The sequence below is a fragment of the Sinocyclocheilus anshuiensis genome, unplaced genomic scaffold, assembly GCF_001515605.1.
Source record: "Sinocyclocheilus anshuiensis isolate Anshui unplaced genomic scaffold, SAMN03320099.WGS_v1.1 scaffold968, whole genome shotgun sequence".
NCBI lineage: Eukaryota > Metazoa > Chordata > Actinopteri > Cypriniformes > Cyprinidae > Sinocyclocheilus > Sinocyclocheilus anshuiensis.
This window is the reverse complement of record NW_015549636.1, coordinates 371,427-395,760: the sequence shown is the minus strand read 5'-3', so window position 1 is coordinate 395,760 and position 24,334 is coordinate 371,427. Positions and strand designations below refer to the sequence as shown.

The 24,334-nt window shown below is 37.4% G+C and overlaps 1 protein-coding gene and 1 pseudogene across 1 annotated transcript; both read right to left on the bottom strand.

Moving 5' to 3' along the window:
• Positions 1–551: 551 nt before the first annotated feature.
• Positions 552–9,620, bottom strand: LOC107659752 (polymeric immunoglobulin receptor-like; annotated as a pseudogene).
• A 3,963-nt stretch (positions 9,621–13,583) lies between these two features.
• Positions 13,584–19,425, bottom strand: LOC107659751 (polymeric immunoglobulin receptor-like). Its single transcript, XM_016448783.1, has 7 exons — positions 19,383–19,425; positions 17,304–17,600; positions 16,875–17,192; positions 16,644–16,761; positions 14,393–14,565; positions 14,005–14,313; positions 13,584–13,924 (listed from the first exon to the last, which is right to left on the bottom strand). The coding sequence occupies exons 1-7, from the start codon at positions 19,423–19,425 to the stop codon at positions 13,584–13,586; spliced, it is 1,599 nt and encodes a 532-aa protein (XP_016304269.1).
• Positions 19,426–24,334: the final 4,909 nt, after the last annotated feature.

Genomic DNA, 24,334 nt, shown 5'->3' with positions numbered 1-24,334 from the left:
TTAACAAGCAGAATCACTGAAGAAAAGAGAAACACAAGAATTACAACTGACTTCAGCCACAGACTTAGATGAAATCAACTGAAATAAAAGACATTAAATCTCTCAAGATTTCAGCAGAAGATGATTAATCATCTCCACAAACAGCATCACCAGCTTCATGCATTACTAACCAGTTTGACTTTTTTTGTCATGCGTCTAAAAATGTCTTATTAAGAATTAACAGAGGTTTAGATGTTAATGTTTACTGAAAAGAAGTCACCATTACGGAGATAAGTGTTAATGTTAGCACTTTAGTTGGTCTTTTGACATTTGTCTTTTTAACATTAGCTTTTCTCTGGTTGCTGTAATTGTTTTTTTATGAAAAGCATTTGTTATGGCAAGAAAAAATAAGAGGAAATGTTAATAGATTATATTGGCCATTTTTTTTATGATAACATAGTTGTCATGTAGTATGTCGTCAGTGGTGATGTGTAATTCAGTTTATGTTATTGATCCCAACTGAATTTCAAAGAACTAATATGAAGAACTTTAAAAACACATTGAACACTAACTTAGAACATCTGTACTGTTTAGACACACAGACATCAAGAATCAGCATATGAATCTCAACAATGGTGACGATCATCAGACAGATTCATGTTGCAGTGCATTCTGGGTGCACCAATCATAACTCATCCATGGCTCCCAGCATGCATTGCGACATGAATAAATTATGCAGCTGCATTGTCTTAGTATTTGCTTTTATTCTTACTATTTGCTGTTATTTTTGTTGTGATGTTTTACTGCCTTGTTTTGTGACATTCGAAAAACATCACAATTATCAGAATATTTTGTCTCCATTACAGCATCACCAGCTTCATGCATTACTAACCAGTTTGACTTTTTTTGTCATGCGTCTAAAAATGTCTTATTAAGAATTAACAGAGGTTTAGATGTTAATGTTTACTGAAAAGAAGTCACCATTACGGAGATAAGTGTTAATGTTAGCACTTTAGTTGGTCTTTTGACATTTGTCTTTTTAACATTAGCTTTTCTCTGGTTGCTGTAATTGTTTTTTTATGAAAAGCATTTGTTATGGCAAGAAAAAATAAGAGGAAATGTTAATAGATTATATTGGCCATTTTTTTTATGATAACATAGTTGTCATGTAGTATGTCGTCAGTGGTGATGTGTAATTCAGTTTATGTTGTTGATCCCAACTGAATTTCAAAGAACTAATATGAAGAACTTTAAAAACACATTGAACACTAGCTTAGAACATCTGTAGTGTTTAGACACACAGACATCAAGAATCAGCATATGAATCTCAACAATGGTGACGATCATCAGACAGATTCATGTTGCAGTGCATTCTGGGTGCACCAATCATAACTCATCCATGGCTCCCAGCATGCATTGCGACATGAATAAATTATGCAGCTGCATTGTCTTAGTATTTGCTTTTATTCTTACTATTTGCTGTTATTTTTGTTGTGATGTTTTACTGCCTTGTTTTGTGACATTCGAAAAACATCACAATTATCAGAATATTTTGTCTCCATTGCTGAGATTCACATGCTGATTCTTCATGTCTATGAGTGCCAGACTTGAAGCCTCTTTATGAACTATATTTATAAAAGTGGTTTATAAAGTTCTCTCACATTGTCATCTCACATAGAACTGCAGTCATATAGAAACCATAAAAGCACTACAGATTTAGATGAAATACAATCTGAGACTCAGACACATGACATGATTTTTATCATAAGTACTTTGCCATCACATATGTGCTTTATAAACACAGTTGTAACAGCCAAAGAGGATCTTATATTAAAAAAGTCAAAGGTCAAAAGCCAACTCTATTTATATCTCTATAAAAGCGAACACTATTCACCAAAATGGTAAGTTGAAAAAAAAAAAACATCTAAACCTTAATTCTCAATAAAGAACTTCTGTTTTAGATACTCCAGAAATAAAGTCTAACTGGTTATTAATGCATGAATATGGTGATGCTGTTTGTGGGGATGTTTAATCAGATCTTGAGAGATTTAATGTCTTCTTTTATTTCAGTTGATTTCATCTAAGGCTGTGGCTGAAGTCAGTTGTAGTTCTTGTGTTTCTCTTTTCTTCAGTGATTCTGCTTGTTAACAGCAGCTGTTCATCACTAATGCTCAATCATCATTTAATTAATCACATAATTATCTCATTAACATTAACACTGCTTCAGTGGGACCATACATGCTCAGAGCAGTGTTAATTTAACTCTCAGGATTTTACTGTGTGGGTAAATCATCATTGCTGTTAATTTGGGCTGATCCAGGATCTGAGAGAGAATCACATAAATCAGATCAACATCAAATGTCAAACTGGAGAAACAAAGCAGCATCTCAAACTCACTGAGTAAGCTTTACTGCTGTTGACAGCGAGATACTCAGAGACACTCAAATAATTTTAAATATGGCAATTCTGTGAAGGACACAAAGAGGATCAGACTAAATAAAGTGTGTGTGTGTGTCGCCTCGTCTCTTGTGTCTTAATTTGCACTCAGTCAGAGTGAATATACCGATCAGCAGCAGAATCACACACACACTGATAATGATGATCATGGAGAAATCTGAGAATAAAACACACAGACACAGAGTGATAATGAAAGAGAAACACAGATACACAATGAAATAACTATCTACACAAATATTCAAAGTGATGATGTTCAATTTACACTGTTAACATGAATCTGTGATATGAGTAATGTCTAATTTGTAGCATGAAACAAATTTAATAGCACTTTTAGAGGTGATGTGAGCTCCACACCAGTATATCCCAGAATCCTCTTCTCTCAGATCAGTGATGTTCACAGTAAAGACTCCAGCAGATGCTTCATCACTGAAAGAGAATCGATCATCTCTGATCGTCTCCAATGAAACTCCATCCTTCACACACATGGAGGCTTCATGTGCTTTGCAGAAGCTTTTCTGATCTGCATCCTGATGTTTGCACTGGATTGAGACGTCGTCTCCTTAATACTTAGTCAAGTTCAGCTCTGGAAATGATTACAGACACAAGAAGATCAATTCACAGCCGGAGTTTGACATATTCAGATGAATAAACCTTCCTCACCCTCGTTCATGATGACGATCAGATGAGTGTGAAGATAACTGAGCTCTGTTTCTAATGTCACTGTACACCAGTATTTCCCAGCATCCTCTGCTGTCAGTGCAGTGATGCACCTGTTGCACGCTAGGAGTGTTGCAATTGACATTTTTGAACCAGATGTGGATTTTAGTTTTTATAAGCGGAGTATCTCAAAATTACATCTTAGTTTTATTTTGTTATATTATGTTGACAGTCTTTGCTGCCGAGAGGTCAGAGGTGAGCCGAAGAGTGATATCATCAGTGAACGCCCTAGAGCAAGAGAGAAGAAGAGAGTGAACTGTTGATTGTGTGTATGTATAGTGAAATCCTCGCATGTAAATAGTGACTCCAACTTCGAACTGGGAAGAATAAAGTTGTGAAAAAATGAAGACGCAGTCTTGTCTGTCCAGGAGTGCACCATAAACTTGGTGTTTCCGCCCGGTCGTGAGTTTGATAGTGAGGAAGCAGGACGAGACACCGGTTACTGGCTGTGACGCAGTGAGAGCTGACGGCTAGCGAGGGATACTGACTTTGTCAATACTGCAGTGCTACACACATGTTGTGAAGGTAAAACATTTCTGTCATGTCTAAAACACCGCAGATGTCATCTGAGTGGGAAAATGTCATGGCGGAGATAGAAGAAAAGTTGTTAACACTGTCAGCATTGGAGTTGAATGATATATGCGCAGCACTGAGCTTAACTGTGGATAGGAGTGAAAGAGATTTACCACGTAAACTGAGGAGGCGTATTCTTCAGTATTTAGAAGGAGAAGAGGTAACGTCACGAGAGGATGAGGGCTTGTCTGTGTTACTGCAACTAAATGATCAAATTGATGAACTAAAAGAGAAAAATGATGATGGTGAAGCCCCACTTCAACAAAAAGGGCAACAGTGCCACCCCGTGGACGAAATCAGTATGAAACCCAGTAACTTAAAGGGGTCATATGATGCTATTTTAAAGATCATTATTTTCCGGAAGGCCAAATAAAGTGCTTTTGCTTTCGCACTGAAACACAGCGTCTCCCTGACATGGCTGCATCAACACTACTGCTGTTCCTGAAACCACGCCTTCTTTCTTTGCGTGCACATTTGGGCGGCATTATGCTAATATTTCCACATAGTGAGGTAGATATGTGGGGGCGTGTTAGAACGAGCCATTTTAGGTAGGCGTGGTTGACTCTTGATTTTATAAAGAATATCTCTTTGGATTTGAGACTTTAGTCTTTGCAACTTTACAAATCTTCTTTATGCACCAAGAGCTTGTAACACTCCAAAGAGAAAGGAAAAATTTAAATCACATCATATGACCCCTTTAAATGATCAAAGAGAGAATGTTTCTGCTGCCAACGCTATGGAAGCCGCATCTGTTGCAAATCAGAGTGTAGCCTTTGTTCATCCACTGTACAGAAGAGACCTTAAAATAATAGGACAAATTGGAGAACCAAATCAAAAGGATACATTGGTGTACACTAGTTTGAAAAGACAAATCCAAAGGGCGTTGAAAAAAGGATATGGTGAAGGAGAAGTAGTTGAAGCTGTTATTCAAGCCATAGCTCCAGGAACAAAGCTGAAGAGTTACATTGAAAGCAGGGTTGATTTAACATTACAAGGCCTCAGACAGATACTAAAGACTCATTATATTGACAAGGATGCTACTGAGTTGTACCACTCCCTCACGCGCGCTGTTCAAGAGCCAAAGGAAACCCCCATACAGTTTGTGGTGCGAGCTATGGACCTGAGACAACAAATTGTCCTCGCTTCAGAAAGAGTTAAATCTGGATTGAAGTACAGTGCAGAACTAATACAAAATGAGTTCCTCCAAACAGTACTCACTGGTCTCCATGATGACACCATCCGTGCGGATGTGAAGCCATACTTACAAGATCCGGAAGTCAAGGATGAGGTTCTTCTGGAGAAAGTGACGATGGCATACAATCTGGAGACAGAAAGAAAGAATAAGTTGTCATCTACATCAAAAGCAAGAATGATCAGAGTTGCCGTGATTAGTGAGGAAAATGAAGATGTGGATAAAGAGCTCCAAGCACACAAACCAGACAGTAATAACAAACGTGACACACTGATGGAAAAGGTTGATCAGGGCAATAAAGCTATATGCGAGGCCATTCAGAATCTCACCATTCATTCCTCAACCAATGAGAATGAGTGAACAGCAAGACAGGAAATACAGACCACAGCCAAAGACCCCAAACAGTAAACTGTGTCAGATGTGTCAGTTGTCTAAGGCTGAGGGAAGGTGTGATCACTGTTATAAGTGTGGTAGCACCGAACATTGGGCTTTGGGTTGTCGGAAAAAAAATGCCTCCATCAGCACAAACAAAATTGATATCCGACTCCATCATACAGAAGACATGGAAAAAGCTGATCTGTTCAGCGTAAATACTCCACTCACTGGCAAGCAGCGACAGACAGCCAAGCTGGTAGGGAGAATGTGTCTAGTTCGAGCCTCTTTGGGAGGAATTGACACTACAATACTGTGGGACATGGGTTCAGAGGTATCAATAGTGGAAACGAACTAGAAAAAGGAGTACCTGCCAGACATAGAGGTGCGACCAGTGAAGGAGTTGCTTGAAGAAGGAGCGTTGAAACTCTCAGATGCAAATGGAACATATATTCCATATGAAGGGTGGATGGAGATTGAATTCACCTTGTGCAAGGATGCGGTAGCTGGGATGAGTGACAAACCTGTGCTGGTTCCGATCTTGGTTGCCAGCAGTGACATTGATCGGCCTATAATCGGGCTCAATGTGGTTGAAGAATTAGCGATGACAAATGATCCATCTGGAGACTGCACACGCTCAGGTTACATGGTAAAGAGGCTGTGCTCAGCAATGGAGGTAGGACGCAAAATTGCAAGGGCTGTTATATCTGTTTTAAAGAAACAGAAGCCTGAAGCTCAACCCCACACAGTCAGGGTAGGCTGGCGGCCAGTGACCATACCCAAGAACATAGGGATGGCAGTGCATTGCAGTTGACTGAATAAGAGGGTGCTAATTGCATCACCGGTAGTGTTGGAACCGAACTGTGAAGCACCCTGGCCAACATATCACACTGGGCAGTCGCACTACACTTGGCTGGTTGCACAATGTGGATGCTGTCTACCTACTGCAGACAAAGCCTACTGAGGATCAGAGCTCAAGGATGTCAGACAACAGTGTCACCTCACCCATGCAGCAGCCCTGTCATGGGCCACAAGCTGAGCCCTGGGATCCACCTGTGGATCTGAGACATTTGCCAGATGACCAGCGAGAAAAGGTACAGCAGATGCTCAGAGGGGAATGTGATGTCTTTGCGAAGGATGATTGGGATGCAGGATGCATTAGAGATTTGGAGATGGACATACAGTTAAAAGACAATGTACCTGTACAGAAAACATACAATGCAATTTCTAGGCATCTCTACCAAGAAGTGAAGACACACATTCAGGATCTACACACATTCAGGATCTACTCAACTGTGGTTGGATCCAGAAGTCCTGTTCTTCATATTCCTCACCTGTCGTATGCATCAGGAAGAGAGATGGGAGTCTTCGTCTATGTATAGACTACAGCTTGTTAAACGGGAAGACGCTGCCTGACCGTCATCCAATTCCGAGGATACAGGAGATCCTGGAAAACTTGGGAGGTAACTCCTAGTTCACAGTGTTGGATCAGGGAAAGGCTTACCACCAGGGCTTCATGAGCGAGAAAAGCAGACCCTGCACCGCATTCATCATGCCCTGGGGTTTGTACGAATGGGTGAGGATCCCGTTTGGGCTGACTAATGCCCCAGCGTTATCTTTCTTTCAACCCTACATGGAGGGATGTCTGGGAGACCTCCGAGATCTGAGAAATCTTTTTCCCGTATTTGGATGATTTGTATATCTTGGTGTTTAGCCCCAGCTTTGAACAGTATGTCCAGAATGTGAGGCAACGGCAACGAGAGTGTGGAATAAAACTAAGGCCAAAGAAATGTGATTTCTTCAAAGGTGAAGTCTGCTATGTCGGTTGGGTAGTCTCCGCTGAGGGATACAAAATGAATCCCAAAGAGGTGGAAGCAGTCCAAGAACTGAAGCACGAGTCTCCAACCACTGTGCGAGGGGTGAAAAAGCTGATGGGTTTCCTCAGTTATTACAGGACTTATATACCAGACTTCTCTAGGGTGGCTATACCCCTTTATGAACTCTTAGCCAAGCCCAAGTCTGAACTGAAGCAAAGCCAAAAGAAAAAGGGGACTGGCCGAAAGTCTGTTCAGCTGCCATCGTCCCACCCAATTCAGTGGACAATGATCCATCAGGAGATAGTGAACAGAATCGTAGATCAGCTGACAAATCCACCGGTGATGGCATACCCAGACCTGGAGGAACCGTTCATCCTTCATGTAGATGCATCAGAAGAGGGCCTTGGCACAGTTCTGTACCAGCATCAGAAAGGTGTCCTAAGAGAGATAGCTTATGGATCGTGGACATTGACAGCAGCAGAACGCAACTATAAGCTACACTCAGGAAAATTTGAATTCCTGGAGCTAAAATGGGCCGTAATGGAACGCTTTCGTGATTATCTGTTCCATGCGCCTCACTTTACGGTATATAGTGATAATAATCCTCTGACATATGTCACCAAGTCGATGAAGCTTAAGGCAACCTGACACCCCTGGGTGTCAGAGTTGGCGGATTATAGATTCACACTAAAATACAGACCGGGAACAGCAAACCGAGATGCGGATTTCTTATCACGAAGGTCGAAGCCCATTGACGAGATCATGCGAGAATGCACAGAGGAATGCCAACAGGAGGCTATTGAATGTATTGGGAAAGCTCTGGAGAGAAATCAAACAGGATAAGTTAATTGGATCTCTGCCATCACCTGTATAGTCAGAGAGAATAGAGAAGCATTTATACACTGTGAAATACATGCATCTATTATTGAACTGCATGGTTTGTGGTTCCTGTACATACTGGTTAAAGTCAGTTGGTGTTTATTGGTGAGAGAAACAGAAGTCAGATGCGTGTGTCTGGTTTCTGCTCCACACCAGTAAACTCCAGCATCTCTCACGCTCACATTACTGACGTTCACTGTAACAACTCTCTCTTCATTTCTCTCAGATGAACCACTCATTTGTGTCACTTTAGATGAGCTGATGTTCTGGCAGATGTGATTATCTTCCTCTTTGCAGAAATTAACTTTATATTCCTCTGGCATCTGACAGGCGATGTCGACTTCTCCACCAAAATTGCAGATTCAGAGCAGATTCAGTCATGCTGTTTGGATATTTTGCATCTACAAAGCAAGACAGGTTTACATAAAAAGTCATAATAGATACGTCATACATGCAAGATATAGTATTTGCAGCTCCTCACCGTGTTTGACGCTGAGCTGAAGTTCAGTGAAGCTCTCAGTATAGTCAGATACTTTCACTCCACACCTGTATGTTCCTGAATCTGCTGCTTTCAGCTCTCTAAAAAACACCATCTTGCTCTGGTGTCGTCATATAAAGAGACATCTCCATTCTCCATCCATTGATCCTGAACTCCTGGGGCCTCATTTATAAAATACTTCGTAGAAAGAATCCTAAATTTGGTTTTACGATAATTTCTCAAAGTGCGTACATTTGATTCATAGAACGAACGTATGCACAGAAAACGTGCGTACGCCTCTCTTTTAGATGTGAAATCTATAAATTCCAATGATCTTGAAATTGTGCGCAGCTGAACAGTTTCAGATCTCCGCCCTCTAAATAATGTCTAATTAATGTCCTTGACTTATAAAAGAGCACCTGACAATGTCCAAATCTTTTACAAGCGGCAAGAATGGCTTATATTTCCAAAAACCTGCAGCACTCGGGCAAACAAAAGTGCGTACGTCTGCTCAGACCCTGACGTGGCGCTAATCTCTTTTCCACGTCAAAGACTGTTTTTATAAATATGAACGTTGCCGTGGATTTTTGCGTACGCACACTCTACGATCAAATCTGTGCGCACGTTTTATAAATGAGGCCTCTGGATTCTTCCTCTCTAAACATCTGTCTGATTCTTTACAGATGTATTTTGGCTTAGTTTTGTATTGAAGATGTTCACACTTGATCATCAGACGACCTCCTGAGTAGCCGCTCACTTTATACACATTCAATTTATCTATCAAACACAAATATTTAATATATTTAATATTAATATTTAATGTAATTAAATATTTAGCAAACACATAATGTATTTTTCCTCCATATTTGATTGAGCATTTTTCCAGACTTACTAATATGTAGATGAACAGTATTAATAATGGAGTAACTACGAGTGTCTGTTGATTCAAACGCCACACAAATAAACTCCTCCATCATCTGGTGTCACAGCAGTGATTATCACACTGAAGATGTTTTCTTTCCTGTCATCAGAAAAACCTTTTTTTTTTATTTCGCCATCTCTCAGTGGTGTGAATCATCTCCATGGAGGCTTTTTCTTTTTTGAACATGATTTTGGGATAATTTTTATGTTTCTCTGAATAGTTGCAGCTGATCATGACATTATCTCCACGATTCACAATTACTGTCTTTGATAACCCACAACACGAATCTATCGTTCATGTAGAAACAAAATATTTGTATGTATTAAAGCTTTAAAATGTAACAGTAATTTAACTATACTCATTTAGATCTCAATTAAACTTACCCTCTGTCACAATTAAATTCATATATTTAGACCTCGTGTCAGAAACCCCAATCCTGTATCTTCCAGGATCCTGTTGGTTCAGTTGGTTCATGTTTCTTATCATTTTTTATTCTTCTACACTCAGGTAATTTGGCCATATATTTAATAGAGTCACTGAACCAAGACTCCCCAAAATCAACAAGAACGCTTCCTCCAGAATATCCAGTGACGCTAAAGCATCTCACTGCAGCTGTCAATCAGATTGATACTGTGATCAGCAAGCTGATGAACAGAAAACATCATCATTACTGCAGTGACGAAAGAGAAAAGCTCTGACCTGAGATCAGGGAGAAAGTGAAGAAGATGAGGAGGATCTTCATCGTGACTTGAGTTCAGTCTTCTTTATGCTGAATGATCTCTGTGTGAATCTCTCTGTCTCTACATCTGTCTGCTTTAGTTACTTCCTCTTTATTCAGCTCTTTATCAGTAATGAGCAGCTTTACTGGCTCCTCCCACCATCACCACTAACTGAATATCACATTAATCACACTGAAAGAGCGCAACCTAGTGGAGGATACAGTGTCTGATACCGAGAGCTCACAGGCCCAAGTAGATATAAATGTCCTCTATATAAGGGCAAATGACACTCAAGGAGTTCAGATCAGGGTGAGCATTTTTTAAATCTCCCACTAGAGGACAGCTGTGCATATAAGTTCACCGTGCTCCATAGTCTACATCAAGGCACTCTTGGGGGAAAAAAATAAAAATCTTTAAAAAAAAAAAATTTTTTTATTAGCTGCAAGAAACATCAACATCTATTTATAAGGAAACAGACCATATCTGATTGGATTTAGATTTGTGTGGGGGGGTATTTATTTATTTTTGATATTTTATGCATAAAAACCACTAATAATATGGTAGATTTGTGGATTCAGCACCACGGACAGCAGCTTTCAGACAAACTTCAGCATCACTGATGACAGTTGAACATAAGTTTATCTGCTTCCTTCCCTTCACTTTGACTTTGAGCATAACGACATCTGCATTAAAATAATGCCTCCATGTAATTATCAAATATTTTACCAAAGTGTAATTTCTCCAGATTCATTTTTTGTTTTGTTTTTGAACATACAGGAGGCGAGTAAATCAGTGTCATTTATAATGAATCAAACCAGAACACAAGAAAATAAATATTTGTTCTATATCCACTACCACACAATACACGTGCATACAACTAATATTAATGAAACCAAGAAATGTAATGTTTAGGCTAGTCATAGAAATGTAACATTACCTCATATTTGCCACTAGAGAGAGCCAGAGGTTTCAATAAGACAGCTGGCTGTGCGTTTAGATGCTGCAAAACTATAATAAATGCAATGGAGAACAGGACATCACAAACACTAACAACTAGAGAAATGCAACAGAGGTCGTCTGCACAGCTTACAAGAACAAAAATAAAAATATGAAATAGATTATACTGTAATTTTCCGTTTACAGTCTCATAAAATGCAGTGTCTTTATTGTCCTTATGTCTTTATTCTGTCCTTAAAACGCACTATCCTTAAATACATTTCACAAAATAATAGTGTTCATAGAGTTTCATATATTCTGAATATGTAAAAATCTAGTCTGATATATTGTTTGAAATGAGTCATTTTGATATCTTAGCACGTGTTTCATATAATGATGCATATACTGTATAATTAGTAAAGTCCATAATTTATTTTAGTCACATGTTGTTTGAGTTTGTTAAGATATTGTGAGATTCAGGAGCCTCAGCGCGACCGTTAGTTAAACCACTGCTGATAAGCTCCAGAAATATATCAATCGTCCATAAGTTTCGTGGTGTGTCATTGCAAGTCTTTTAAAGACATACAATAGGTTTGTGTGAGGAACAGATCCAAATGTAAACGATTACTCACTGAAATCTTGTCCTCGTTGATCTGTCTGTTCATTTATAGGACGATTTACCCGCGAACTTTGTTTACATTCAAACGGTCTCGCTGCGCTCAGATGCTATAGAAAATGTTTTATTAAATCTAATGTCAAAAGCTGCATTTAAAAAATATACTGTGTCTCTGTATTTGGAGTGGAAACTTTACAGTATATTCTAGAAGTGTCACTCAGGGGGGTTATTTTCTGTCTTCACTGAACTACCTTACTCAAACCAAACGTCTGTTAACACCAAGTTATGGATTTTAAAGAGATTTTTAATAAAATAAACTGCGAAACATGTCAAATTAAATGTAAAATGTAGGTAACGTGATAATCTGTGATCTCTGTTATAGTTAGTTGAGTCTCATGCGATGACTGACAGATGCGTAATCAGAGTGAATCTCATTCTTACTGAATCTGACTGTAGCGTCACTGAGAGACTCTTCATGCTTCTGGAAACTGACAGCAGCGTACAGGAGCCCATCAGAGGGGATTGTGGGTAACTGTGAGTGAGCGGCGCCTCGTCTCTTGTGTCTTAATTTGCACTCAGTCAGAGTGAATCCACTGATCAGCAGCAGAATCACACACACACTGATAATGATGATCATGAAGAAATCTGAGAATAAAACACAACCAGTGTTAATAAAATATAATGTTTGTCATAAAGGAACGAGTCATGCTTCACATTTCATTTATTCATGTTACATGAAGCTGAATTATTCTGCAGTAACATGAGAGCGTTTTAGTCTCTCATCTGCAGACTTACACATAACCTACATTCATCTCTCAGTTGAGCCTCACGTGGGTTTCCTGAATAAAGGCCAATAGTTCTTCACAGCCGAATTAAACTGAGACGCTGGACCTTCAGCTCATCTCTGTGGTTTTAACGTGAAATGAAAACACTAAACACTTTCCGTCACAAGCAACTAAATCTATACTGTGAGTTTGGACACGTCTTGTTTTCTCACCTCTCTCGCTACAGAGGAAACTGTGTCTATGGCCATATTTAGAGTTTCACAAGATAAGCAGCGACAATAAAGAAGAGACACAGGGCCAGTGTCAGAATAAAAAAAAAGTTTAAAGATCTCAACTGTTATATTCATTAATTCTGCTTCAATCTACTGCAATCACAGACATAATATCTGCACAGGATTATATCAGAGGACACTTTGAGTTAGCTTAACATCAGTATTTTGCTCCATAGTTTTCAGAGAAAACAAAATACAAATGTTTTGATTCACACAGAATTAGTTGTCTTTTGTGAACGTTGAATTTGCCTAATCTCAGGGAAATCTCGTCCTGTTTAAACAGGCCTGTATTAAACATGATCATATAGTAGACTACACTCATTCGTCTGCTTGGTGTGTAGCAGAAGGTTCATAATTTTAACCCAGAGAGAACACGTTAGGCCACTGATATCTTGCAGGTTAGAAAGTTGTCAGATATTGATCCAGTAAAAGCTCTGATTGAGTTTTGAGTTTGTGAGTTTAAAAACCTTTTTTGAACAATTCATTAAAATAACTGATGAGCTTATTAAGAGTAAATTGTTCATAAAGCAGTAAACACTGGGTGCACTGCATGTGTGTGTTCTGTGAGGACAACTTAATACAAACTTAATCATTTTCTTACCACTATTTCATGGTACACTGTCTTTTTATCTCATCATTTTGATACACTGTTGCTGAAATAGCATCAGAATAAACACATTCCACGTGCTACCACAATGCTTGAGTGATTGTTCATGAGCTGATTTCTGAATATTTAAATCTGAACCAAAAACAATGGATAAATGATAAACTATCTTACCCTTTTTAACACTGAGGGTGACTTTAGTGGTGACGTGAGCTCCACACCAGTATACCCCAGAAGATCAATTCACAGCCGGAGTTTGACATATTCAGATGAATAAACCTTCCTCACCCTCGTTCATGATGACGATCAGATGAGTGTGAAGATAACTGAGCTCTGTTTCTAATGTCACTGCACACCAGTATTTCCCAGCATCCTCTGCTGTCAGTGCAGTGATGCTCCCAGTGAAGACACTTGCAGTGACGTCATCTTTCAGAGTCAATCTGTCAGTCTTGGTCTCTTTCTCTTCTCTCACAGTCTCACTGAGAGGATTTCTGTCTCTAGTGGAGCACTTCCCCTTACAGAGAGACTTTGGCTTTGATTTATAGATTGAATCATAAGGGCAGAAGATCTCAGCAGATTCTCCTTCACGTCTCACTACTGGTGCCACTGAAAACAAACAGACATTTAACACACATGATTCTGAACAGACTGTATTTACTACAGTGAAATCATCTGAATGGACTCACTGATGAGGTTGAGCTGAATTTTAGTGGTCAGGGAGATGAAAGTCAGATATGTGTCTCTGGTTTCTGCTCCGCACCAGTAAACTCCAGCATCTCTCACGCTCACATTACTGATGCTCACTGTAACAACTCTCTCTTCATTTCTCTCAGATGAACCACTCATTTGTGTCACTTCAGATGAGCCGATGTTCTGGCAGATGTGATTATCTTCCTCTTTGCAGAAATGAACTGTATTTTTCTCTGGGATCTGACAGGTGATGTTGACTTCACCAAGATGAGCAGTTTTAGTCACATCCATTGGATATTTTGCATCTACAAACCAAGACAAGTTAACATACAGACAAGAAAAAATACTTTATATACACAAGATAAATTATTTGAGTTTCCTCACCGTGTTTGACGCTCAGCTGTAGTTGAGTGAAGCTCTCAGTATACTGAGATACTTTCACTCCACACCTGTATGTTCCTGCATCTGCAGCTTTCAGCTCTCTAAAAAACACCATCAAGACTCCTGCTCTGGTGTCGTCATATAAAGAAACATCTCCATTCTCCATCCATTTATTCAAAGTGTTATTCCATGAAATGTGTTCCTTTGGTGTCTCTAAGAAATAATCAAACATAGATTTAATATAATAACAAATAAATGTGTAATTGAAAAACATAACAATGCTATGCATGGTTTCATCAATATTACATAAAAATTTTTTCTTTTTCAGCAGGACTTTTAATTTGCAAAATGAAGGCAAAAGGTATAAAAATCACATTTGCATATTGTTCTAAATAAATATCGTCTCATTGTTAAGCAGAATTTTTGGCATAAGTATGCATTTTTTCTATAAAACATAAATAATTTTATTGGTGTCCCCTGATTTCATGTCAGCCCTGTTACCCTCATCAAAAAACCCTTGTTTTATAAAATAATTTACATTCAAGTGACATAATTTCTAGGAGGTCACATCATCTCTCAACCAGGATTCCTGCACTTAAACACAAGCATGTTTGCTCCTCTATGATGTTCTATTTTTGATGATTTATGAGGCTTGACTGAGGGGGGCTATCATGCAATGTCAATCCTGCAGAGGCGGACAACAGTGAAGTATTTTTAATTTACTCAAGTCAATTTAAAAAGTATCTGTAGTTTATCAGTGTGTTTCTTTGGAAAACTTTACTTCACTACATTCCAAAGCATAATGTCATACTTTTTACTGCACTTCATTTCATAAATGAAAGTTGTTGTTTGTTTTACCTTTAATACTTAAGAACATTAATAATGTAGTACTTTCTTGTACTCAAGTAAATCTTTGAATTATTTTTACTTGAGTAAATGTAAGAAAGTAATATATTTCTACTGTAATTAAGTATTAAATTACATTTAATATGAAACGTAGTCCAGTAAAAAGTACAATATTTTGCTTTGGAACTGTTACCCTCATCAAAAAACCCTTGTTTTATAAAATAATTTACATTCAAGTGACATAATTTCTAGGAGGTCACATCATCTCTCAACCAGGATTCCTGCACTTAAACACAAGCATGTTTGCTCCTCTATGATGTTCTATTTTTGATGATTTATGAGGCTTGACTGAGGGGGGCTATCATGCAATGTCAATCCTGCAGAGGCGGACAACAGTGAAGTATTTTTAATTTACTCAAGTCAATTTAAAAAGTATCTGTAGTTTATCAGTGTGTTTCTTTGGAAAACTTTACTTCACTACATTCCAAAGCATAATGTCATACTTTTTACTGCACTTCATTTCATAAATGAAAGTTGTTGTTTGTTTTACCTTTAATACTTAAGAACATTAATAATGTAGTACTTTCTTGTACTCAAGTAAATCTTTGAATTATTTTTACTTGAGTAAATGTAAGAAAGTAATATATTTCTACTGTAATTAAGTATTAAATTACATTTAATATGAAACATAGTCCAGTAAAAAGTACAATATTTTGCTTTGGAATGTTGTGAAGTAAAGTTTTCTAAAGAAAAACACTCTGATAAAGTACTGACACTTGAAATGTACTTTTACAGCAGAGTAAACATGCTTCTGCAATCCTGTTACCATTTTTAAGATGTAAATTTAAACAAATATTTCTTACATTTAATATAATCAATATTTACAAGTAAAAATCCTTTCAAAGTGTACAACATGTGCTTTTGTGAACTTGACTATTAGCTAGTAATTAGCCAATTTGTTTGAAATCATCAAACCTGTTACTGTCAACCTGTTACTTTTTAGAGTACAGGTTTTGACATGTGGGTAACAGGGATGGCATTGATTAGGTTTGACCCTGTCTTTAAAGACTATCTTTTAAAGGTCACCCTCTATATATTATTGAGGTAATGCCTATATCATTCAGTGGCATATGAGTTCTAATTAAACTACAGTATCTAGTAACGCTTGTGTCGGTAACAGGGTTGACAAAAATACCAAAACATGAGGTTGAAAAATAGTCATAAAATAATAAATTTACATAGCCTGAGATGGCAGAATACAAATTCTTGTCATTTTAAGGTGTCTTCATTTCATGGATATTCAAAAAATGTTGATTAAACGTATTTTATTTTTCTATTTTTCCAAGTGGAAAAGGCACCGATTTTGTGGAAAAGTTTGGACCCCCAAACTCCTGGATTCTTCCTCTCTGAACATCCGTCTGATTCTTTACAGATGTATTTTGGTTTGGTTTTGTATTGAAGATGTTCACACTTGATCATCAGACGACCTCCTGAGTAGCCGCTCACTCTAGACACGCCCACTACATCTGTTTATCAGAAAATATCTTATTGAATCACATTAATCGAATGTGACATCTAGGAAATACTGAAGAAGCAAACATGTATTTTCTAGAAGACATTGATAATTTGTGTTACTCACCCATAATGTGCAGGTAAACTGTAGTAATAATGGAGTAACTGTACGAGTGTCTGTTGATCCAAACTCCACACAAATAAACTCCTCCATCATCTGCTGTCACAGCAGTGGTTCTCACACTGAAGATGTTTTTATGTTTGTCATCTGAAACACTGAATCTTTCTGTTTTATTCCTTCTGCTGTAGATCGTGTCAATGGTGTCTCTTCCTTCTTTGAATATGATTTTGTAGTTATTAATATGACTGTACGAATATTCACAGCTGAAGGTGGCAGTTTCTCCAATCTTCACCATTACTCTCTTCGACATTTTACAACATATTTCTGTAATTCACAAAATGAAAGAAATAGATTTCACAAACATTAAAAGTTTTGAAATGATCAGTTGTTTTACTACACTTTTGATCTTAAAAATCTGATCTTAAAATAACTGACCTTCTTCCACTTTCAAAGTCATATCGATGGACCATTTGCCTTCAACGCTAATCTGGTATCTTCCAGCATCATGTTGATTTAAATCTCTGATGTAGATCATAAGTTTGTCTTCATTGTTTTTAAACAATGTGAATCGTCCTTCATTAATCCATTTTTCATGTCTCTTATCAAACATAATTATTCTCCACCCAGGTAACTTACTCATGTGTTTAGCAGAAGAATTGAACCAAGACTCATGTGAATCAACAAGAATGCTTCTTCCAGAATATCCAGTCACATCAATGTCTTTCACTGCACCTGTCAATCAGATTGATGCTGAAAGATTGGCTTGATTTTCAGACAAAAACGGACTCAGGAACTTTCACAGAATTGGAAGCTGCTCACCCATCCTGAACCCCCTTTCCCTCTTCTCCTCCACAAGGCTCAATTCACTGAAAGTTCACTAACACTGTGTGTCTACACTGGACTCGACAAAGCAGCCATTGCAAATCATTTGAACTTTGTGTCAGTTCGTCATAAATAGAACGAAGCATCAGTTTACAGAGGGGAATTTGTCGTGCCGCATCCAGTGTAGACAACTACACTGTATGTATCTTGTGAATCTATTGTTTTTTTTGACTTTCTTGTTTGGTATCACTGGCTGGGTGTGACCCTTGGGTCATGGGATTCTGACGAACCAAAACGTCTTCTTCTGTTTTAGAACTTCGATTTCTTTGCTCTGGTATGGATATTTAAGGGAAAGTGGCAAAAGAGTCATTGGGATTCTATAACCAGAGAAAAAAAAAAAAAAACTTTCTCTCTGGAGCGCTGCACCCAGAACACTCACAGGCTGCTGCGTGTCTCTCTGTGGTCAAGTATGCATATCTCACGCTTAGAGTCACCTTTGAGCAATTCATGTTATGTATTTGTGACCCTGGACCACAAAACCAGTCTTAAGTGTCGATTTTTTGAAATAAAGGTTTATGCATCATATGAAAGCCGAATAAATAAGCTTTCCATTGATGTGTGGTTTGTTAGGATAGGACAATATTTGGCCGAGATACAGAAAATCTAGAATCTGAGGGTGCAAAAAAATGTAAATATTGAGAAAATTACCTTTAAAGTTGTCCAAATGAAGTCCTTAGCAATGCATATTACTAATCAAAAATTAAGTTTTGATATATTTATGGTAGGACATTTACGAAATATCTTCATGGAACATGATCTTTACTTAATATTCTAATGATTTTTGTCATAAAAGAAAAATCGGTCATTTTGACCCATACAATGTATTTTTGGTAATTGCTACAAACATACCAACTTAAGCAACTTAAGACTGGTTTTGTGCTCCAGAGTCACATTTATCATTTCTGAACTGGATTCTCGCTGTTTAAGTATGTAATTGATATGATACATTCTTACCTGTCAAATTAAATGTTATATTTTATTTACTCTGAACTTTTCTGACTAGCAGATCATGTGGAGGCTGATGTTAGCTGAGAACAAACTAAAGGCTCGTTGATGAATGAAGCAGTAGGCTCGTCTTTGGAGACCTTTTGATTTATGTCTATCACTGACTTAGCAAGTTGTATTGAAGTGACCTAACAAACTACACTTTTTGCTCTAAGCAAGCATGCAGTTGGCGGACGACTTTATGATATAGGTTAACCTTGCAGCCTCTGACTGAGATCATACTGGTGAGTTTGTGACCGTGAGATCCACGACCCCGGCCGCATGAAACTCTGTGCGACATTGGGTCTCTAATGAACAAATAACTGCAAATATGTGATATTCAAATTAAACAAATATCTAAATTAATATATAACCAATATTTGTGATTTGTTACTAATTAGAAACAGTCTAAATGTAATGGTCACTTAAAATTGGAGTCAGGTTAAACACAGAGCTAGAATCAAATTGAAACTAAATCCTAATAAATTAGGTAAACTCTATGGAAGTGTAAGTAAAATATCTACACACATTATACGCAGCTGGATTCTGTGGTTGAGCCGATGGGTGGACCCTACAATACTGTGATCAGAAAGCTGATGAACAGAAAACAGCATCATTACTGCAGTGATGAAAGAGAAAAGCTCTGACCTGAGATCAGGTAGAAAGTGAAGAAGATGAGGAGGATCTTCATCGTGACGAGTTCAGTCTTCTTTATGCTGAATGATCTCTGTGTGAATCTCTCTGTCTCTACATCTGTCTGCTTTAGTTACTTCCTCTTTATTCAGCTCTTTATCAGTAATGAGCAGCTTTACTGGCTCCTCCCACCATCACCACTGACTGAATATCACATTAATCACACTGAAAGAGCGCCACCTAGTGGAGGATACAGTGTCTGATACTGGGAGCTCATACATGTTTCATGTTCTCTATATAAACAGAAACAGAAATAAGGACAAATGACACAATTGCATTATTTAAATCTTCCACTAAAGTGCGCCAGTATAATCTATATGTATGGCCGTGGCCTAAAGTATTGGCAATGACAGAAATTTTGTGATTCACAAAGTTTGCTGTTTCAGGATTTGTAGATTATTTATCATGTTTGTATGGTACACTGGAAAAGAGTGATAAGCATCAATGCTTTACTTGGCAAAAAAAAAATAATAAAATCAATATATGCAAAAAGAGTCAGTATCTACAGTGTTTCACCTTCGTCTTCATAACCTTTGCTATTCGCTCTGGCATGCTGGATATCAGCTTCTGGGACAAATCTTGACTGATGGCAGTTCTTTCTTGCCTTATAATTTGTTATTTGTAATAATAATAATTTGTTACATTTATATAGCGCTTTTCTGGGTACTCAAAGCGCTTTACATGAAAGCGGGGGAATCTCCTCAATCACCACCAGTGTGCAGCATTCACCTGGATGATGCGACGGCAGCCATAGTGCGCCAGAACGCCCACCACACACCAGTTTATTGGTGGAGAGGAGAAAGAGTGATGAAGCCAATCAGTGTATGTTTTATTACACAATCTTATCTGCTTGTCCACTTGCCTTTTGAGGATTGACCACAGGTTCTCTATGGGATTAAGATTCAGAGAGTTGCCTGGTCACAAATTCAAAATTTACCTGAAATGATATCTGAGCCACTTCATTATCACTCTTGCCTTGCAGCATGGTGCTCCATCATGCTGGAAAACTCACATGTCATTGCCAGACCGCTCCTGGGTCGTTGGAAGAGGTTGTCCTTGCAGATGATGCCAAAATATAAGCAACACCACCTGATCTCATTTTCTGTTGGCTTATCTAGCTGCTATAACTCAACTACAAAAAAAAAAAGTACAAAAAAAATTGAAGGGTCAAGAGTCCAACTAAAGCCAACACTGACCACCATAATGGTAACCTATTTTTGTCTAAATTTTTCTCCTTCAGTGATTCTGTTTGTTAACATCAGGTGTCGTCAATAACTCTGTTTTGGGGGCTTGAAAGCACAAGCTTTTGAACACAGTGCCTTTATCATCTCCATGTAATCAACAAAAACGTGAATTTGTGAAAAAGTTGACGTCATGTGCATGCATATAATGTTTTTGCAGGGTGTTTCTTGATCGCCAACTACTGGCCTAGCACGCATAACATAGTATTCATTAGCATATTGTTGTTGTTGTTGTTGTTTTTTTGTCCAATGAAACCAATATTTTTGTTTGAATTTTACTTTCATTTTTCATGATATTTTACACATTTTGAATGGTTAATTGTTAGCATTTCATTTTATTAATTCTATTTAATTCCAATGTGTTGAATTAATTAATAATATTGCTTGTAATATTTTGAAACAAATATATTTAATCATTTTTTACAGTGTAGGTTTCGCAGTGCATTGATGCTTTTACTTGACTTGACAGTAAACTACTGGCAACAGTGTTGCCAGTGTATTACTGTTTTACAGTTTGTTTGCCTTAAAATTAATTACATTAGTTAAAATTAAAATTAGTTAACATAAATTGTGTGGGTGTGTCTTTTTATCTTACACATTTAACCCTTTTAACCCCACATGAAAATCATGTAGTGTCCACACTACAAAGAGAAAAAGTAACACGGACGCAGGGTTGCAGTGAGATTAAGTGAATATGTAAGTGATTGTTGAGCATTAGTGATGAACACCTGCTGTTAACAAGCAGAATCACTGAAGAGGAACAAGAACAGAACACTGAAAAGAGACGAGCAGAAACACAACTACAACTGACTTCGAGCATTACACATTATTACACTAACCAGTTTGATTTTATTTCTGTCATACGTCTACAGAAGCTCTTATTGAGAATTAGCAGAGGTTCAGATGTTTGTGTTTTATTGAAAATGTGCTTTCAAAGTGCATTTATTACAGCAACAACAGAGAAAGTAAGATGATTAGTGAGTGCTGGCTGTTGGTTAGTGCTCATCATGTAGTTTTTTGATGAATTAATCTCATTCTGTGTCAAATGCCTTACCAAATATACAGCAGTATTAACACAGTTAAACGTCAAATTACTGCCACTGAGAAACTACAACAAAAGTTACAACAGTAAGCAGTTAGAATAGATGATTTAAGAACAAATTATAATAAATAAATAAGAATACTGTTTCACTGAGAAACACGCAGACATCACAAATCAGCATAGAAATCTCAACAATGGTAGCAATAAAAGAAAGAAAGAGAAACTTTTAATATCTCAAAACAGGCTAGAAAATGTCACAACAAAAATATCTGCAAAAAAATACATGCAAATAAAGAAAATAGTAAGAACATTCAGCTGCGTAATTTATTCACGCTGCAGTGCATGCTGGGAGTTTCATATTATGCTGGATCCAGCATGCATTGCGGCATGAAACTTCTGTCACCATTGGTGAGATTCCCGTGCTGATTGTTGATGTCTGTGAGTATTTAACTAATACTTCAATTCAAAACTTATAAAAACATATTGTTAAAGTATGATTAGTGAAATTTTGTTCAATCTCATAAAACAAAGCTTTTGCAGTCAATAGACAAAAATACAGCTCAAACACCCCATGTAACTAAATCAAACATTAAATGAGATCAGATTAAATGAGATTCAGATGAGTCCACCATAGCTCTGTCATCAGCATAACACAACAAATATCATCTGACCCGTTTGTCTTGCCATAAGAAAGGTTATTTTTGAACACACAGTTAGAGCAGACAGAAAATGTCTCATGCTAAAAGTCAAGGTTCAAGGGCACAACTAAAGCAAACACTGACCTCCGTAGCAGTAACTTCACAACAGTGTGAAATGGTCTTAAAGTTGAAGCTGGAAGTCAGTTGTTGTTCTTGTGCTTCTTGTGTCTCTTTTTTTTCTGTTCTTGTTTCTCTGTCCTTCAGTGATTCTGCTTGTTATCAGCAGGTGTTCATCAGTGTCTGAATTCACTCGCTTCCTTTCATTCACCCGGTTAAGTAAACTAATGTAGGGAATAGTGAATGAGGATATAGGGTGTGATTTTGAACAACCTCTTAGTGCCAACTTTGAGCTCTGTTAATTCACAGTATATTCCTGTAGGCTGCTTTCTCCAAAATGACAAATCTCCAAGTAGGTATAACTGCAGACCGAAGATCTCCAAAATGGGGCGTGAACTCCAAAAGTGGGCAGAACCTCCAAAATGGGGCGGGGTCTTTCACCATTGGCTCTGGCTCCAGCCAATTGTTATTGACTTACATTTCAAAATAAAACTTTATAAATGTAACATTGTTTCTAGTTGATCTAAAATAAAATATGCTATATAAGTAAATATTCTCCATGAGAGCAGAGCCCAAAGCTCGTGGCCAGTGGTGTTCGGACTGGAGTTTGAACATCTGCTTCTTGATATAAACGGGAATCACCCACGAGCTCTCCCGCGAGCCGTCCCAGCGCAGCGCAGGGGAAAGATTTTACTCTTTCACTTTGTTTTAAGCAACGGGGGCGTCCCGGGGCTCGAAATTCGCAGGGTAGGAGGGGGTAGTGATGCTGGGTGTAACTAAAAAGGTGCCATTGTCCGGTGAGGTCCGGTTGGGGAGTTACGGAACGATCTCATATCGCACAATCTTATTAACTGTTTATCTCCTGAACGCCATCTTTCTTTATTGGAGCTCCCACCCCGTTTGGGAGTTCCCGCCCCCATTTGGAGATCTCCAGGCTGCAGTTATACCCTTCTTTGGCCATTTTTCTACAGCAAGGGTTAACAGTGAATGGTTAATTTGTAAGCATCTCGTTTGATTAATTCTAATGAATTCCTATGTGTTGAATTTAATTAATAATATTGCTTGTAATCTGTTGACACAATTTTATTTAGTAAATATAGTGTATAATTTTTACACTGCATTTACATTTGTAGGTGAATAATTTTCCATATATAATAATGAGTAAATTTATTATATACCAAATTTTGAAGTCAACAGTATGCTCATAAAAAAAACCAAAAACATAATTTTCTTTGAGTTGTGATTCAATCTTAGTACTCTGTTTAAGTTAACAGTGAATGGTTAATTTGTAAGCATCTCGTTTGATTAATTCTAATGAATTCCTATGTGTTGAATTTAATTAATAATATTGCTTGTAATCTGTTGACACAATTTTATTTAGTAAATATAGTGTATAATTTTTACACTGCATTTACATTTGTAGGTGAATAATTTTCCATATATAATAATGAGTAAATTTATTATATACCAAATTTTGAAGTCAACAGTATGCTCATAAAAAACATAATTTACATAATTTTCTTTGAGTTGTGATTCAATCTTAGTACTCTGTTTAACAACAACAACAACAACAACAACAACAACAACAAAAAAGCCAAATCACACCAAAATAATTTTGTATAAATACAATAAAAAAATAAATGGACAATACTCTCAGTTTCCTCTTTACAGAAAACACAATTCAAGTCATTGTCTTTACAAAACTTTGCAATTACCTGCTTTACAGGATAAGCAAAATGAACAATCTTAAATTATATCTCTCTAATAAAAAAAACCAAAAACATAATTTTCTTTGAGTTGTGATTCAATCTTAGTACTCTGTTTAACAACAACAACAACAACAACAACAACAACAACAAAAAAGCCAAA